General features: G+C 48.0%; 2 protein-coding genes across 2 annotated transcripts in view; both read left to right on the top strand.

Moving 5' to 3' along the window:
* Positions 1–518: 518 nt before the first annotated feature.
* LOC138772834 (uncharacterized) lies at positions 519–1,337 on the top strand. The gene has a single exon (XM_069953554.1). It carries the CDS (start codon positions 519–521, stop codon positions 1,335–1,337), a length of 819 nt encoding a protein of 272 aa, XP_069809655.1.
* A 579-nt stretch (positions 1,338–1,916) lies between these two features.
* LOC138772835 (uncharacterized) overlaps positions 1,917–19,982 on the top strand; it is a 128,086-nt gene continuing 110,020 nt past the window's right edge. The window contains exon 1 of the mRNA XM_069953555.1: positions 1,917–2,008. Coding sequence (XP_069809656.1) covers positions 1,976–2,008 — 33 coding nt within the window. The 5' untranslated portion in view covers positions 1,917–1,975. The remainder of the gene's footprint in view (positions 2,009–19,982) is intronic.

Consider the following 19,982-nt stretch of genomic DNA (forward strand, 5'->3'; position numbering starts at 1 on the left):
AGCATCAAATCCACAGCATCAAATCCTCGGCATCAAATCCTCGGCATCAAATCCTCGGCATCAAATCCTCGGCATCAAATCCACAGCATCAAATCCACAGCATCAAATCCACAGCATCAAATCCTCGGCATCAAATCCTCGGCATCAAATCCTCGGCATCAAATCCTCGGCACCAAATCCACGGCATCAAATCCACGACATCAAATCCACGGCATCAAATCCACGGCATCAAATCCACAGCATCAAATCCTCGGCACCAAATCCACAGCATCAAATCCTCGGCATCAAATCCTCGGCATCAAATCCTCGGCACCAAATCCTCGGCATCAAATCCACAGCATCAAATCCTCGGCATCAAATCCACAGCATCAAATCCTCGGCATCAAATCCACAGTTTTTCGCTTCTTTTGTGCTGTGGATTTTCCCCGTAGTTTCCAGGCATATAATCTGCAGTATATACCGTATACTATGTGTGATTATTGTCTTTAAGAAAATTTCCACTAAAAATCACACAGTAAATGCAACTTCAAGAGTTCTCAAAACTTTCTCAGGATCTGCAGCCGCCACAGGATCTACAGCCGCCGCCACAGGATCTGCAGCCCCCGCCACAGGAACTGCAGCCGCCGCCACAGGATCTGCAGCCGCCGCCACAGGATCTGCAGCCGCCGCCACAGGATCTGCAGCCGCCGCCACAGGATCTGCAGCCGCCGCCACAGGATCTGCAGCCCCCGCCACAGGATCTGCAGCCGCCGCAACAGGATCTGCAGCCGCCGCCACAGGATCTTCAGCCGCCACCACAGGATCTTCAGCTGCCACCACAGGATCTTCAGCCGCCGCCACAGGATCTGCAGCCGCCGCCACAGGATCTGCAGCGGCCGCCACAGGATCTGCAGCCGCCGCCACAGGATCTGCAGCCGCCACAAGATCTGCAGCCGCCGCCACAGGATCTGCAGCCGCCGCAACAGGATCTGCAGCCGCCGCCACAGGATCTTCAGCCGCCGCCACAAGATCTGCAGCCGCCACCACAGGATCTGCAGCCGCCGCCACAGGATCTTCAGCCACCGCCACAGGATCTGCAGCCGCCACAAGATCTGCAGCCGCCACAGGATCTGCAGCAGCCGCCACAGGATCTGCAGCCGCCGCCACAGGATCTGCAGCCGCCACAGGATCTGCAGCCGCCGCAACAGGATCTGCAGCCGCCGCCACAGGATCTGCAGCCGCCGCCACAGGATCTTCAGCCGCCGCCACAGGATCTGCAGCCGCCACAAGATCTGCAGCCGCCGCCACAGGCTCTGCAGCCGCCACCTACCATCTATTACAGCTCTGCGGAGAGGTGATACCTGGGGCTGATGAGAACTCTGTATCTGTATTTAGATTTTACATTAATCTTATTAACTTCATTAGACTTTTCACATAATAATTAGATGCAGCGGCTCTGTATATATAATCATTGTGTAAGCCTGGAGACTGCTCTGGGCCTGTAATTCCCCTATACGGCCATAAGGTGTCACTAGAACACTGCTGCATGGGATGCTTCAGCTGCTGCATAGACAGGACACATTGGCAGCATCTGTAGTCTGCTGACAGGTGGCAGGGAAGCTGGGGGGAGACAATATCCTCTGCTACCTGTCAGCAGACATGGGATGCTTCAGCTGCTGCATAGTCTGCTGACAGATTCAGGTAGAGATCAGTGCAGTCTGGAGACCCTCCTGCTCCTCTCACATAGGGGGCAGCTCTTCCCTTATATAGAGGTGTCTGTCCCTTTAAATGGTTGCTCTCGGTGGGGCCCAGGTGCTGGCCGTGTTGGCCGTGCTTCAGGGGTTCTTTACTTACCAGAAACAAGGAAGTTGTAGAGAATTAGTAGGAGGAAGTAAGAGCTGGAGACACATCGCACATAGTGACAGCTCCTGGACAGCAGGCTGGCAGCCAGCTCCACTCTGCTGTATACCGGGGCAGCCGACGGGTCACCAGGGTCATGGCGGACCACAGGAGGGGTCTACCTTCCCAGGTGAGTGCCCAGGGGAGCCGAAGTGCTGACCTCCTCCGCCACACACCGCTGTGTTATAGCTGCACTGACTGATACATTGTAACAACCCATCAGCTGTGTTATAGCTGCACTGACTGATACATTGTAACAACCCATCAGCTGTGTGAGCAGGACCAGGGCAGCAAGGGCTTCTGGAATGTTTCCATTCACTGTCAGCAAGCAGAACAGACAGGAGAGGAGTGTGGGAGCCCTAGATGGGAATCTGCCCAGAGTCTGTATGTTCTCCTGTATAATAAGCTTTGCCCTGACCTCCGCCTGGTAACAGCCCTGACCTCCTCCTGGTAACAGCCCTGACCTCCTCCTGGTAACAGCCCTGACCTCCGCCTGGTAACAGCCCTGACCTCCTCCTGGTAACAGCCCTGACCTCCTCCTGGTAACAGCCCTGACCTCCGCCTGGTAACAGCCCTGACCTCCGCCTGGTAACAGCCCTGACCTCCTCCTGGTAACAGCCCTGACCTCCGCCTGGTAACAGCCCTGACCTCCTCCTGGTAACAGCCCTGACCTCCTCCTGGTAACAGCCCTGACCTCCGCCTGGTAACAGCCCTGACCTCCACCTGGTAACAGCCCTGACCTCCTCCTGGTAACAGCCCTGACCTCCTCCTGGTAACAGCCCTGACCTCCACCTGGTAACAGCCCTGACCTCCACCTGGTAACAGCCCTGACCTCCTCCTGGTAACAGCCCTGACCTCCTCCTGGTAACAGCCCTGACCTCCTCCTGGTAACAGCCCTGACCTCCTCCTGGTAACAGCCCTGACCTCCTCCTGGTAACAGCCCTGACCTCCGCCTGGTAACAGCCCTGACCTCCTCTGGTAACAGCCCTGACCTCCGCCTGGTAACAGCCCTGACCTCCTCCTGGTAACAGCCCTGACCTCCTCCTGGTAACAGCCCTGACCTCCTCCTGGTAACAGCCGTGACCTCCGCCTGGTAACAGCCCTGACCTCCTCCTGGTAACAGCCATGACCTCCGCCTGGTAACAGCCCTGACCTCCTCCTGGTAACAGCCCTGACCTCCTCTGGTAACAGCAGCGTTTTCGATACAATGTGTCAGGCAGCCATGATCTCTATAGACACTGAGTGGGAGGAGAAGTCACCACTCTGGAGACTGGACACAAAGAACAGGGGTGGTGGAAACAACAGCTACAGTGTAAAGCATGCTGGAGGAGGGGGAAACAACAGCTACAGTGTAAAGCATGGTGGCGGAGGGGGAAACAACAGCTGCAGTGTAAAGCATGCTGGAGGAGGGGGAAACAACAGCTACAGTGTAAAGCATGGTGGAGGAGGGGGAAACAACAGCTACAGTGTAAAGCATGGTGGAGGAGGGGGAAACAACAGCTACAGTGTAAAGAAAGGTGAAGATAACAACAGCTACAGTGTAAAGCATGGTGGAGGAGGGGGGAAACAACAGCTGCAGTGTAAAGCATGGTGAAGGTAACAACAGCTACAGTGTAAAGCATGGTGGAGGAGGGGGAAACAACAGCCACAGTGTAAAGCATGGTGGAGGAGGGGGAAATAACAGCTACAGTGTAAAGCATGGTGAAGGTAACAGCTATAGTGTAAAGCATGGTGGAGGAGGGGGAAACAACAGCTACAGTGTAAAGCACGGTGGAGGAGGGGGAAACAACAGCTACAGTGTAAAGCATGGTGGAGGAGGGGGAAACAACAGCCACAGTGTAAAGCATGGTGGAGGTAACAGCTACAGTGTAAAGCATGGTGGAGGAGGGGGAAACAACAGCTACAGTGTAAAGCATGGTGGAGGTAACAGCTACAGTGTAAAGCATGGTGGAGGTAACAGCTACAGTGTAAAGCATGGGGGAGGTAACAGCTACAGTGTAAAGCATGGTGGAGGTAACAGCTACAGTGTAAAGCATGGTGGAGGAGGGGGAAAAAACAGCTACAGTGTAAAGCATGGTGGAGGAGGGGGAAACAACAGCTACAGTGTAAAGCATGGTGGAGGTAACAGCTACAGTGTAAAGCATGGTGGAGGTAACAGCTACAGTGTAAAGCATGGTGGAGGTAACAGCTACAGTGTAAAGCATGGTGGAGGTAACAGCTACAGTGTAAAGCATGGTGGAGGAGGGGGAAACAACAGCCACAGTGTAAAGCATGGTGGCGGAGGGGGAAACAACAGCTACAGTGTAAAGCATGGTGGAGGAGGGGGAAACAACAGCTACAGTGTAAAGCATGGTGGAGGAGGGGGAAACAACAGCTACAGTGTAAAGCATGGTGGAGGAGGGGAAACAACAGCTATAGTGTAAAGCATGGTGGAGGAGGGGGAAACAACAGCTACAGTGTAAAGCATGGTGGAGGAGGGGAAAACAACAGCTACAGTGTAAAGCATGGTGGAGGTAACAGCTACAGTGTAAAGCATGGTGGAGGTAACAGCTACAGTGTAAAGCATGGTGGAGGTAACAACAGCTACAGTGTAAAGCATGATGGAGGAGGGGGAAACAACAGCTACAGTGTAAAGCATGGTGGAGGTAACAACAGCTACAGTGTAAAGCATCTTTCCAGATCCATTCCTGGCTTTGGCTTCAAATCTTTGGTAGATAATCATTCTGTGTATATGGACCCTTAGAAGGTGTTTTGCAGTAAAGAGAGTAAAGGAGAGGAGTTGCCAGAGGGGCCCTGTGTAGAAGTGTTCTCTGCCGGAACATTAGAGGTGTGTAGTAGAAGAGAACACTCATACTCACTGATGTCTGTTCTAGTCTTGACCTACTTATGCCTCCTAGTTGCGAGCTACCCGTCCTAGGTGGGTAATACAAGCCCCAGGCTTTGTTATCTGAGTTGAGCAGACTCCCGGGCCTTCCCAGTTGTCCTGTGCTGCGCAGTGGAATACGTAGACTTTTCCTAGCACCTTTGTTCCACTGGGGTCCGTTCCTTTTACTTCTGAAGGTAACTGCCCTGCACTGTTAGAGAGGTTCATGGCGTGGGGGAGGCGATCCCTGTGTGGCTTCTCTCTCCTTGTGATGGCGTAGCTCTGCATAGCAGTTCTAGTGCTCATAAGAAGAAAACTGTAACTTGCCGGCTGCTCATGTGACCGGCCTCCTGGTGTGGATAAGAAGAAGAATGTTATGTATATAGCGGTAACATATTCCACCGCGCTCTAGTATCCTGATGCAATACCCCCCCCCCCCCGGACGGCCTAGTATGAGGGTTTGTTCGATAGTTAATAGAATTCCTGAACACCCGGGGAGGTCCGATACACTGCTCTATTCCCAAATGTATAGGGAGCGCACAGGGATAGTGAGCGCGCAGGGATAGTGAGCGCGCAGGGATAGTGAGCGCGCAGGGATAGTGAGCGCGCAGGGATAGTGAGCACACAGGGATAGTGAGCGCGCAGGGATAGTGAGCACACAGGAATAGTGAGCGCACAGGGATAGTGAGTGCACAGGGATAGTGAGCGCACAGGGATAGTGAGCGCACAGGGATAGTGAGCGCGCAGGGATAGTGAGCGCGCAGGGATAGTGAGCGCGCAGGGATAGTGAACGCGCAGGGATAGTGAACGCGCAGGGATAGTGAGCGCACAGGGATAGTGAGTGCACAGGGATAGTGAGCGCACAGGGATAGTGAGCGCACAGGGATAGTGAGCGCACAGGGATAGTGAGCGCACAGGGATAGTGAGCGCACAGGGATAGTGAGCGCACAGGGATAGTGAGCGCGCAGGGATAGTGAGCGCGCAGGGATAGTGAGCGCGCAGGGATAGTGAACGCACAGGGATAGTGAGGGCACAGGGATAGTGAGCGCACAGGGATAGTGAGTGCACAGGGATAGTGAGCGCACAGGGATAGTGAGCGCACAGGGATAGTGAACGCACAGGGATAGTGAGTGCACAGGGATAGTGAGTGCACAGGGATAGTGAGCGCACATGAATAGTGAGCGCACAGGGATAGTGAGTGCACAGGGATAGTGAGCGCACATGAATAGTGAGCGCACAGGGATAGTGAGCGCACATGAATAGTGAGCGCACAGGGATAGTGAGCGCAGTGATAGTGAGCGCACAGGAATAGTGAGCGCACAGGGAAAGTGTGAGCACAGGAATAGTGAGCGCAGTGATAATGAGCGCACAGGGATAGTGAGCGCACAGGCATAGTGAGCGCACAGGCATAGTGAGCGCACAGGGATAGTGAGCGCACAGGCATAGTGAGCGCACAGGGATAGTGAGCGCACAGTCATAGTGAGCGCACAGGGATAGTGAGCGCAGTGATAGTGAGCGCACAGGAATAGTGAGCGCACAGGGATAATGAGCGCACAGGAATAGTGAGCGCACAGTGATAGTGAGCGCACAGGCATAGTGAGCGCACAGGCATAGTGAGCGCACAGGGATAGTGAGCGCAGTGATAGTGAGCGCACAGGGATAGTGAGCGCACAGGAATAGTGAGCGCAGTGATAGTGAGCGCAGTGATAGTGAGTGCAGTGATAGTGAGCGCAGTGATAGTGAGCGCAGTGATAGTGAGCACAGTGATAGTGAGCGCACAGGGATAGTGAGCGCAGTGATAGTGAGCGCAGTGATAGTGAGAGCAGTGATAGTGAGCACAGTGATAGTGAGCGCACAGGGATAGTGAGCGCAGTGATAGTGAGCGCAGTGATAGTGAGCGCAGTGATAGTGAGCGCGCAGTGATAGTGAGCGCAGTGATAGTGAGCACAGTGATAGTGAGCGCACAGGGATAGTGAGCGCAGTGATAGTGAGCGCAGTGATAGTGAGCGCAGTGATAGTGAGCGCACAGGGATAGTGAGCGCGCAGTGATAGTGAGCGCAGTGATAGTGAGCGCGGTGATAGTGAGTGCACAGGGATAGTGAGCGCAGTGATAGTGAGCGCAGTGATAGTGAGCGCACAGGGATAGTGAGCACACAGGGATAGTGAGCGCAGTGATAGTGAGCGCACAGGCATAGTGAGTGCACAGTGATAGTGAGCGCAGTGATAGTGAGCGCACAGGGATAGTGAGCGCAGTGATAGTGAGCGCACAGGGATAGTGAGCGCACTGATAGTGAGCGCACAGGGATAGTGAGCGCAGGGATAGTGAGCGCAGGGATAGTGAGCGCAGGGATAGTGAGCGCAGTGATAGTGAGCGCACAGGGATAGTGAGCGCAGGGATAGTGAGCGCAGGGATAGTGAGCACACAGGGATAGTGAGCGCAGTGATAGTGAGCACACAGGGATAGTGAGCACACAGGGATAGTGAGCGCAGGGATAGTGAGCGCAGGGATAGTGAGCGCGCAGTGATAGTGAGCGCAGTGATAGTGAGCACACAGGGATAGTGAGCACACAGGGATAGTGAGCGCAGGGATAGTGAGCGCAGGGATAGTGAGCACACAGGGATAGTGAGCGCAGGGATAGTGAGCACACAGGGATAGTGAGCGCAGTGATAGTGAGCGCAGTGATAGTGAGCGCGCAGGGATAGTGAGCGCAGTGATAGTGAGCGCACAGGGAAAGTGAGCACACAGGGATAGTGAGCGCGCAGTGATAGTGAGCGCAGTGATAGTGAGCACACAGGGATAGTGAGCACACAGGGATAGTGAGCGCGCAGTGATAGTGAGCGCAGTGATAGTGAGCGCACAGGGATAGTGAGCGCACAGTGATAGTGAGCGCAGTGATAGTGAGCGCACAGGGATAGTGAGCGCAGTGATAGTGAGCGCACAGGCATAGTGAGTGCACAGGGATAGTGAGCGCAGTGATAGTGAGCGCAGTGATAGTGAGCGCACAGGGATAGTGAGCACAGTGATAGTGAGCGCAGTGATAGTGAGCGCACAGGGATAGTGAGCACACAGGGATAGTGAGCGCAGTGATAGTGAGCGCACAGGGATAGTGAGCGCAGTGATAGTGAGCGCACAGGGATAGTGAGCGCAGTGATAGTGAGCACACAGGGATACTGAGCGCACAGGGATAGTGAGCGCACAGGGATAGTGAGCTCAGTGATAGTGAGCGCACAGGGATAGTGAGCGCACAGGGATAGTGAGCGCACAGGGATAGTGAGAGCACAGTGATAGTGAGCGCACAGGGATAGTGAGCGCAGTGATAGTGAGCACACAGGGATAGTGAGCGCAGTGATAGTGAGCACACAGGGATAGTGAGCGCAGTGATAGTGAGCGCAGGGATAGTGAGCGCAGTGATAGTGAGCGCACAGGGATAGTGAGCACAGTGATAGTGAGCGCAGTGATAGTGAGCGCACAGGGATAGTGAGCGCACAGGGATAGTGAGCGCAGTGATAGTGAGCACACAGGGATAGTGAGCGCACAGGGATAGTGAGCGCACAGGGATAGTGAGCGCAGTGATAGTGAGCGCACAGGGATAGTGAGCGCACAGGGATAGTGAGCGCACAGGGATAGTGAGCGCACAGGGATAGTGAGTGCACAGGGATAGTGAGCGCGCAGTGATAGTGAGCGCAGTGATAGTGAGCGCACAGGGATAGTGAGCGCAGGGATAGTGAGCACATGTCAGTGCATTGTCTCCGCTGTGTGGGTGTCGTGGAGCTGCACTTGGAGGCGGCCATCTTCTCTCGATGAGGAGGGTGTGTGCCGGGGGGAGGAAAAGCAAGAAATGTGAGATTCCTGAGTCCATAGAGATGAATGGGGGCTGGGGGAGGATGCGCTCTCACACCCGTCCATAGAGACAATGCTCTGCAGGTGAGCTCCATTACAGAGGCCAGAGATCCGCTCGTCACCATCCTGGCTCTGTCCTCCATATATCAGCTTTATGTCGTAGGTTGCAAAACTACAACTCCCAGCATGCTCTGCCAGCCAGAGAGCGCACTACATGCTGGGAGTTGTAGTTTCACAACAGCTGGAGGGCCACAAACAACGTCCAGTCTCTACTTTCCCCCTGCCCTTGTTTTATTCCATTGTATCTTATCGTACACCGCCGCTGCTTCTCTAGAAGTTTCCGCCATTATCCAATAAAGTGACGGCTGCAGTAGGATTCCCGACCACCAGGGGGCTCTCATGTTACTCTCTGCAGAACAAAACCTTCTCCATGTCATTCATCATAGAGCCATGCCGCCATCTAGAGGGCAAACTGCGTATCACAGCCACAATACAGAGCGCTGACTACGACTAAGGGGAAGCGAGGAGGAGGAGGAGTCATTGCTGGGGCACAAGGGGCAGGATATAGAAAGAACTGATCTCTCCTATATCAGGGGATCAGTCCTATAATCCTCAGTGATCGATGGCTGCTGTAGTGGCGTGGACTGTGCACCGGGTGGCGCTGTGTCTCTGGGCACCAGCTGCTATATGAGACTCCTTCTAGAGGCTGTAAATCTAGATTAGCATGTTGGAGTGTCGGCATCTAGTGTTCAGTCCTGGTATTACACCACTAAACAGCGCCACCTATGGTGCATTTACACAGACAGATTATCTAAAAGATCATTGAAGCCAAAGCCAGAAACAGACTATAAACAGAGAACAAGTCAGAAAGTCTCACATCCATTCCTGGCTTTGGCTTTAATAATCTGTCAGATATCTGTCTGTGTAATCGCACCCTAAGTCTCCAGACCCCTGCGCAGCTCTCCAGCTATTACAACAGGAAAACCCCCTGAGCCTCGCTGCCAGTAATCTCCAGATGTTGTACTACAACTCCCAGCATGACATGAAACTGAAAATTGTCCGAGCACAACGGAGAAATCCACAAAACAATGGAACTGTAGTACTGGTGAGAGCCCAGCAGAGGGCGCTGCAGTACCGGTGGGAGCACAGTAGAGGGCACTGCAGTACCGGTGAGAGCCCAGCAGAGGGTGCTGTAGTACTGGTGAGAGCACAGCAGAGGGCGCTGTAGTACTGGTGAGAGCACAGCAGAGGGCGCTGCAGTACCGGTGAGAGCACAGCAGAGGGCGCTGCAGTATTGGTGAGAGCACAGCAGAGGGTGCTGCAGTACAGGTGAGAGCACAGCAGAGGGCGCTGTAGTACTGGTGAGAGCACAGTAGAGGGCGCTGCAGTACTGGTGAGAGCACAGCAGAGGGCGCTACAGTATCGGTGAGAGCACAGCAGAGGGCGCTGCAGTACTGGTGAGAGCACAGCAGAGGGCGCTGCAGTACTGGTGAGAGCCCAGCAGAGGGCGCTGCAGTACTGGTGAGAGCCCAGCAGAGGGCGCCGCAGTACCGGTGGGAGCCCAGCAGAGGGCGCTGCAGTACCGGTGAGAGCACAGCAGAGGGCGCTGTAGTACTGGTGAGAGCACAGCAGAGGGCGCTGCAGTACTGGTGAGAGCACAGCAGAGGGCGCTGTAGTACTGGTGAGAGCACAGCAGAGGGTGCTGTAGTACTGGTGAGAGCCCAGCAGAGGGCGCTGCAGTACTGGTGAGAGCACAGCAGAGGGCGCTACAGTATCGGTGAGAGCACAGCAGAGGGCGCTGCAGTACTGGTGAGAGCACAGCAGAGGGCGCTGCAGTACTGGTGAGAGCACAGCAGAGGGCGCTGCAGTACTGGTGAGAGCCCAGCAGAGGGCGCCGCAGTACCGGTGGGAGCACAGCAGAGGGCGCTGCAGTACCGGTGAGAGCACAGCAGAGGGCGCTGTAGTACTGGTGAGAGCACAGCAGAGGGCGCTGCAGTACTGGTGAGAGCACAGCAGAGGGCGCTGTAGTACTGGTGAGAGCACAGCAGAGGGCGCTGCAGTACTGGTGAGAGCACAGCAGAGGGCGCTGCAGTACTGGTGAGAGCCCAGCAGAGGGTGCTGTAGTACTGGTGAGAGCCCAGCAGAGGGTGCTGTAGTACTGGTGAGAGCCCAGCAGAGGGCGCTGCAGTACTGGTGAGAGCCCAGCAGAGGGCGCTGCAGTACTGGTGAGAGCACAGCAGAGGGCGCTGTAGTACTGGTGAGAGCACAGCAGAGGGCGCTGTAGTACTGGTGAGAGCCCAGCAGAGGGCGCCGCAGTACTGGTGAGAGCATAGCAGAGGGTGCTGTAGTACTGGTGAGAGCCCAGCAGAGGGCGCTGTAGTACTGGTGAGAGCCCAGCAGAGGGCGCTGTAGTACTGGTGAGAGCCCAGCAGAGGGTGCTGTAGTACTGGTGAGAGCCCAGCAGAGGGCGCTGCAGTACTGGTGAGAGCACAGCAGAGGGCGCTGCAGTACTGGTGAGAGCACAGCAGAGGGCGCTGCAGTACTGGTGAGAGCACAGCAGAGGGCGCTGCAGTACTGGTGAGAGCATAGCAGAGGGCGCTGCAGCATCGGTGAGAGCACAGCAGAGGGCGCCGCAGTACTGATGAGAGCCCAGCAGAGGGTGCTGTAGTACTGGTGAGAGCACAGCAGAGGGCGCCGCAGTACTGGTGAGAGCCCAGCAGAGGGTGCTGTAGTACTGGTGAGAGCCCAGCAGAGGGCGCCGCAGTACTGGTGAGAGCCCAGCAGAGGGCGCTGCAGTACTGGTGAGAGCACAGCAGAGGGTGCTGCAGTACTGGTGAGAGCACAGCAGAGGGCGCTGCAGTACTGGTGAGAGCACAGCAGAGGGCGCTGCAGTACTGGTGAGAATGGTAGCACATCACGAAAATCTTTATTCTAACTGACAGATACAAAATAGCAGATAAATAAATGTACAGGAGGAGTAAAGTGAGGATGAGATCTTATTACTGCACAACGGGCTCATCATGTGTGACTGTAGTGATGGGATACAGTATATAGCTATATCATGTGTGACTGTAGTGATGGGATACAGTATATAGCTATATCATGTGTGACTGTAGTGATGGGATACAGTATATAGCTATATCATGTGTGACTCTGTAGTGATGGGATACAGTATATAGCTATATCATGTGTGACTGTAGTGATGGGATACAGTATATAGCTATATCATGTGTGACTCTGTAGTGATGGGATACAGTATATAGCTATATCATGTGTGACTGTAGTGATGGGATACAGTATATAGCTATATCATGTGTGACTGTAGTGATGGGATACAGTATATAGCTATATCATGTGTGACTGTAGTGATGGGATACAGTATATAGCTATATCATGTGTGACTGTAGTGATGGGATACAGTATATAGCTATATCATGTGTGACTCTGTAGTGATGGGATACAGTATATAGCTATATCATGTGTGACTGTAGTGATGGGATACAGTATATAGCTATATCATGTGTGACTGTAGTGATGGGATACAGTATATAGCTATATCATGTGTGACTCTGTAGTGATGGGATACAGTATATAGCTATATCATGTGTGACTGTAGTGATGGGATACAGTATATAGCTATATCATGTGTGACTGTAGTGATGGGATACAGTATATAGCTATATCATGTGTGACTCTGTAGTGATGGGATACAGTATATAGCTATATCATGTGTGACTGTAGTGATGGGATACAGTATATAGCTATATCATGTGTGACTCTGTAGTGATGGGATACAGTATATAGCTATATCATGTGTGACTGTAGTGATGGGATACAGTATATAGCTATATCATGTGTGACTGTAGTGATGGGATACAGTATATAGCTATATCATGTGTGACTGTAGTGATGGGATACAGTATATAGCTATATCATGTGTGACTGTAGTGATGGGATACAGTATATAGCTATATCATGTGTGACTCTGTAGTGATGGGATACAGTATATAGCTATATCATGTGTGACTGTAGTGATGGGATACAGTATATAGCTATATCATGTGTGACTGTAGTGATGGGATACAGTATATAGCTATATCATGTGTGACTCTGTAGTGATGGGATACAGTATATAGCTATATCATGTGGCACTGTAGTGATGGGATACAGTCATATAGCTATATCATGTGTGACTGTAGTGATGGGGATACAGTAATAGCTATATCATGTGTGACTGTAGTGATGGGATTACGTTATAGCTATATCATGTGTGACTGTAGTGATGGGATACAGTATATAGCTATATCATGTGTGACTGTAGTGATGGGATACAGTATATAGCTATATCAGTGTGACTGTAGTGATGGGATACAGTATATAGCTATATCATGTGTGGACTGTAGTGATGGGATACAGTATATAGCTATATCATGTGTGACTGTAGTGATGGGATACAGTATATAGCTATATCATGTGTGACTTGTAGTGAGGGATACAGTATATAGCTATATCACTGTGGACTGTAGTGATGGGATACAGTATATAGCTATATCATGTGTGACTCTGTAGTGATGGGATACAGTATATAGCTATATCATGTGTGGACGTAGTGATGGGATACAGTATATAGCTATATCATGTGTGACTGTAGTGATGGGATACAGTATATAGCTATATCATGTGTGACTCTGTAGTGATGGGATACAGTATATAGCTATATCATGTGTGACTCTGTAGTGATGGGATACAGTATATAGCTATATCATGTGTGACTGTAGTGATGGGATACAGTATATAGCTATATCATGTGTGACTGTAGTGATGGGATACAGTATATAGCTATATCATGTGTGACTCTGTAGTGATGGGATACAGTATATAGCTATATCATGTGTGACTGTAGTGATGGGATACAGTATATAGCTATATCATGTGTGACTGTAGTGATGGGATACAGTATATAGCTATATCATGTGTGACTGTAGTGATGGGATACAGTATATAGCTATATCATGTGTGTCTGTAGTGATGGGATACAGTATATAGCTATATCATGTGTGACTGTAGTGATGGGATACAGTATATAGCTATATCATGTGTGACTGTAGTGATGGGATACAGTATATAGCTATATCATGTGTGACTGTAGTGATGGGATACAGTATATAGCTATATCATGTGTGACTGTAGTGATGGGATACAGTATATAGCTATATCATGTGTGACTCTGTAGTGATGGGATACAGTATATAGCTATATCATGTGTGACTGTAGTGATGGGATAGAGTATATAGCTATATCATGTGTGTACTCTGTAGTGATGGGATACAGTATATAGCTATATCCATGTGTGACTGTAGTGATGGGATACAGTATATAGCTATATCATGTGTGACTGTAGTGATGGGATACAGTATATAGCTATATCATGTGTGACTGTAGTGATGGGATACAGTATATAGCTATATCATGTGTGACTGTAGTGATGGGATACAGTATATAGCTATATCATGTGTGACTGTAGTGATGGGATACAGTATATAGCTATATCATGTGTGACTGTAGTGATGGGATACAGTATATAGCTATATCATGTGTGATCTGTAGTGATGGGATACAGTATATAGCTATATCATGTGTGGACTGTAGTGATGGGATACAGTATATAGCTATATTCATGTGTGACTGTAGTGATGGGATACAGTATATAGCTATATCATGTGTGACTGTAGTGATGGGATCAGTATATAGCTATATCATGTGTGACTGTAGTGATGGGATACAGTATATAGCTATATCATGTGTGACTCTGTAGTGATGGATACAGTATATAGCTATATCATGTGTGACTGTAGTGATGGGATACAGTATATAGCTATATCATGTGTGACTGTAGTGATGGGATACAGTATATAGCTATATCATGTGTGACTGTAGTGATGGGATACAGTATATAGCTATATCATGTGTGACTGTAGTGATGGGATACAGTATATAGCTATATCATGTGTGACTGTAGTGATGGGATACAGTATATAGCTATATCATGTGTGACTCTGTAGTGATGGGGATACAGTATATAGCTATATCATGTGTGACTGTAGTGATGGGATACAGTATATAGCTATATCATGTGTGACTGTAGTGATGGGATACAGTATATAGCTATATCATGTGTGACTGTAGTGATGGGATACAGTATATAGCTATATCATGTGTGACTTGTAGTGATGGGATACAGTATATAGCTATATCATGTGTGACTCTGTAGTGATGGGATACAGTATATAGCTATATCATGTGTGACTGTAGTGATGGGATACAGTATATAGCTATATCATGTGTGACTGTAGTGATGGGATACAGTATATAGCTATATCATGTGTGACCTGTAGTGATGGGATACAGTATATAGCTATATCATGTGTGACTGTAGTGATGGGATACAGTATATAGCTATATCATGTGTGACTGTAGTGATGGGATACAGTATATAGCTATATCATGTGTGACTCTGTAGTGATGTGGATACAGTTATATAGCTATATCATGTGTGACTGTAGTGATGGGATACAGTATATAGCTATATCATGTGTGACTGTAGTGATGGGATACAGTATATAGCTATATCATGTGTGACTGTAGTGATGGGATACAGTATATAGCTATATCATGTGTGACTGTAGTGATGGGATACAGTATATAGCTATATCAGGTGTGACTGTAGTGATGGGATACAGTATATAGATTATCATGTGTGACTGTAGTGATGGGATACAAGTATATAGCTATATCATGTGTGACTCTGTAGTGATGGGATACAGTATATAGCTATATCATGTGTGACTGTAGTGATGGGATACAGTATATAGCTATATCATGTGTGACTGTAGTGATGGGATACAGTATATAGCTATATCATGTGTGACTGTAGTGATGGGATACAGTATATAGCTATATCATGTGTGACTGTAGTGATGGGATACAGTATATAGCTATATCATGTGTGACTCTGTAGTGATGGGATACAGTATATAGCTATATCATGTGTGACTGTAGTGATGGGATACAGTATATAGCTATATCATGTTGACTGTAGTGATGGGATACAGTATATAGCTATATCATGTGTGACTCTGTAGTGATGGGATACAGTATATAGCTATATCATGTGTGACTGTAGTGATGGGGATACAGTATATAGCTATATCATGTGTGACTGTAGTGATGGGATACAGTATATAGCTATATCATGTGTGACTGTAGTGATGGGATACAGTATATAGCTATATCATGTGTGACTGGTAGTGTTGGGATACAGTATATAGCTATATCATGTGTGACTGTAGTGATGGTATACAGTATATAGCTATATCTTGTGTGACTCTGTAGTGATGGGATACAGTATATAGCTATATCATGTGTGACTGTAGTGATGGGATACAGTATATAGCTATATCATGTGTGACTGTAGTGATGGGATACAGTATATAGCTATATCATGTGTGACTCTGTAGTGATGGGATACAGTATATAGCTATATCATGTGTGACTGTAGTGATGGGATACAGTATATAGCTATATCATGTGTGACTGTAGTGATGGGATACAGTATATAGCTATATCATGTGTGTCTCTGTAGTGATGGGATACAGTATATAGCTATATCATGTGTGACTGTAGTGATGGGATACAGTATATAGCTATATCATGTGTGACTCTGTAGTGATGGGATACAGTATATAGCTATATCATGTGTGACTCTGTAGTGATGGGATACAGTATATAGCTATATCATGTGTGACTGTAGTGATGGGATACAGTATATAGCTATATCATGTGTGACTCTGTAGTGATGGGATACAGTATATAGCTATATCACGTGTGACTCTGTAGTGATGGGATACAGTATATAGCTATATCATGTGTGACTGTAGTGATGGGATACAGTATATAGCTATATCATGTGTGACTGTAGTGATGGGATACAGTATATAGCTATATCATGTGTGACTGTAGTGATGGGATACAGTATATAGCTATATCATGTGTGACTCTGTAGTGATGGGATACAGTATATAGCTATATCATGTGTGACTGTAGTGATGGGATACAGTATATAGCTATATCATGTGTGACTCTGTAGTGATGGGATACAGTATATAGCTATATCACGTGTGACTCTGTAGTGATGGGATACAGTATATAGCTATATCATGTGTGACTGTAGTGATGGGATACAGTATATAGCTATATCATGTGTGACTGTAGTGATGGGATACAGTATATAGCTATATCATGTGTGACTGTAGTGATGGGATACAGTATATAGCTATATCATGTGTGACTCTGTAGTGATGGGATACAGTATATAGCTATATCATGTGTGACTGTAGTGATGGGATACAGTATATAGCTATATCATGTGTGACTCTGTAGTGATGGGATACAGTATATAGCTATATCATGTGTGACTGTAGTGATGGGATACAGTATATAGCTATATCATGTGTGACTGTAGTGATGGGATACAGTATATAGCTATATCATGTGTGACTGTAGTGATGGGATACAGTATATAGCTATATCATGTGTGACTGTAGTGATGGGATACAGTATATAGCTATATCATGTGTGACTCTGTAGTGATGGGATACAGTATATAGCTATATCATGTGTGACTGTAGTGATGGGATACAGTATATAGCTATATCATGTGTGACTGTAGTGATGGGATACAGTATATAGCTATATCATGTGTGACTGTAGTGATGGGATACAGTATATAGCTATATCATGTGTGACTGTAGTGATGGGATACAGTATATAGCTATATCATGTGTGACTGTAGTGATGGGATACAGTATATAGCTATATCATGTGTGACTGTAGTGATGGGATACAGTATATAGCTATATCATGTGTGACTCTGTAGTGATGGGATACAGTATATAGCTATATCATGTGTGACTGTAGTGATGGGATACAGTATATAGCTATATCATGTGTGACTGTAGTGATGGGATACAGTATATAGCTATATCATGTGTGACTGTAGTGATGGGATACAGTATATAGCTATATCATGTGTGACTGTAGTGATGGGATACAGTATATAGCTATATCATGTGTGACTCTGTAGTGATGGGATACAGTATATAGCTATATCATGTGTGACTGTAGTGATGGGATACAGTATATAGCTATATCATGTGTGACTGTAGTGATGGGATACAGTATATAGCTATATCATGTGTGACTCTGTAGTGATGGGATACAGTATATAGCTATATCATGTGTGACTGTAGTGATGGGATACAGTATATAGCTATATCATGTGTGACTGTAGTGATGGGATACAGTATATAGCTATATCATGTGTGACTCTGTAGTGATGGGATACAGTATATAGCTATATCATGTGTGACTGTAGTGATGGGATACAGTATATAGCTATATCATGTGTGACTGTAGTGATGGGATACAGTATATAGCTATATCATGTGTGACTGTAGTGATGGGATACAGTATATAGCTATATCATGTGTGACTGTAGTGATGGGATACAGTATATAGCTATATCATGTGTGACTGTAGTGATGGGATACAGTATATAGCTATATCATGTGTGACTGTAGTGATGGGATACAGTATATAGCTATATCATGTGTGACTGTAGTGATGGGATACAGTATATAGCTATATCATGTGTGACTGTAGTGATGGGATACAGTATATAGCTATATCATGTGTGACTGTAGTGATGGGATACAGTATATAGCTATATCATGTGTGACTCTGTAGTGATGGGATACAGTATATAGCTATATCATGTGTGACTCTGTAGTGATGGGATACAGTATATAGCTATATCATGTGTGACTGTAGTGATGGGATACAGTATATAGCTATATCATGTGTGACTGTAGTGATGGGATACAGTATATAGCTATATCATGTGTGACTGTAGTGATGGGATACAGTATATAGCTATATCATGTGTGACTGTAGTGATGGGATACAGTATATAGCTATATCATGTGTGACTCTGTAGTGATGGGATACAGTATATAGCTATATCATGTGTGACTGTAGTGATGGGATACAGTATATAGCTATATCATGTGTGACTGTAGTGATGGGATACAGTATATAGCTATATCATGTGTGACTGTAGTGATGGGATACAGTATATAGCTATATCATGTGTGACTGTAGTGATGGGATACAGTATATAGCTATATCATGTGTGACACCAAGACTATATCTATATCATAAAAATCAAAGTCTGTCTGTCCTTCTGTCTGTCTGTCTGTCCTTCTGTCCTTCTGTCTGTCTGTCCGTCCTCTATAGACTTCCAAACGCCTGAACCGTTTGACCCCAAATTTGGCCCACAGATACATTGGGTGCCCGGGAAGGTTATTGCGAAGGTCCCGTCCCCGACAGATGTACAGGAGGGGAGGGGGAGGGGAAAGAGAGGCGCCCCATAGAGATGAATGGGAAAATCTCCTCACTGCACACACAGGTGATATAATTAGCTGCAGCAGACACGGCAGTTGGAGCCTTAGCAACCAATAGGATTACTGCTTTCATTTTCACAGGGAGCAATGGTTGCTAGGGAAGCTGCCTCACAACATCCACAGTAATAACTGGTAGACCCCCTACTCCATCTATACAGTACATGTATACAGGACCCCCTACTCCATCTATACAGTACATGTATACAGGACCCCCTACTCCATCTATACAGTACATGTATACAGGGCCCCCTACTCCATCTATACAGTACATGGATACAGGACCCCCTACTCCATCTATACAGTACATGTATATACAGGACCCCCTACTCCATCTATACAGTACATGTATATACAGGACCCCCTACTCCATCTATACTGTACATGTATATACAGGACCCCCTACTCCATCTATACAGTACATGTATACAGGACCCCCTACTCCATCTATACAGTACATGTATATACAGGACCCCCTACTCCATCTATACAGTACATGTATATACAGGACCCCCTACTCCATCTATACAGTACAGGTATACAGGACCCCCTACTCCATCTATACAGTACATGTATACAGGAGCCCCTACTCCATCTATACAGTACATGTATATACAGGGCCCCCTACTCCATCTATACAGTACATGTATACAGGACCCCCTACTCCATCTATACAGTACAGGTATATACAGGACCCCCTACTCCATCTATACAGTACATGTATATACAGGGCCCCCTACTCCATCTATACAGTACATGTATACAGGACCCCCTACTCCATCTATACAGTACAGGTATACAGGACCCCCTACTCCATCTATACAGTACAGGTATACAGGACCCCCTACTCCATCTATACAGTACATGTATACAGGAGCCCCTA

This window comes from Dendropsophus ebraccatus, chromosome 14, assembly GCF_027789765.1.
Source record: "Dendropsophus ebraccatus isolate aDenEbr1 chromosome 14, aDenEbr1.pat, whole genome shotgun sequence".
NCBI classification, from domain to species: Eukaryota; Metazoa; Chordata; class Amphibia; order Anura; family Hylidae; genus Dendropsophus; species Dendropsophus ebraccatus.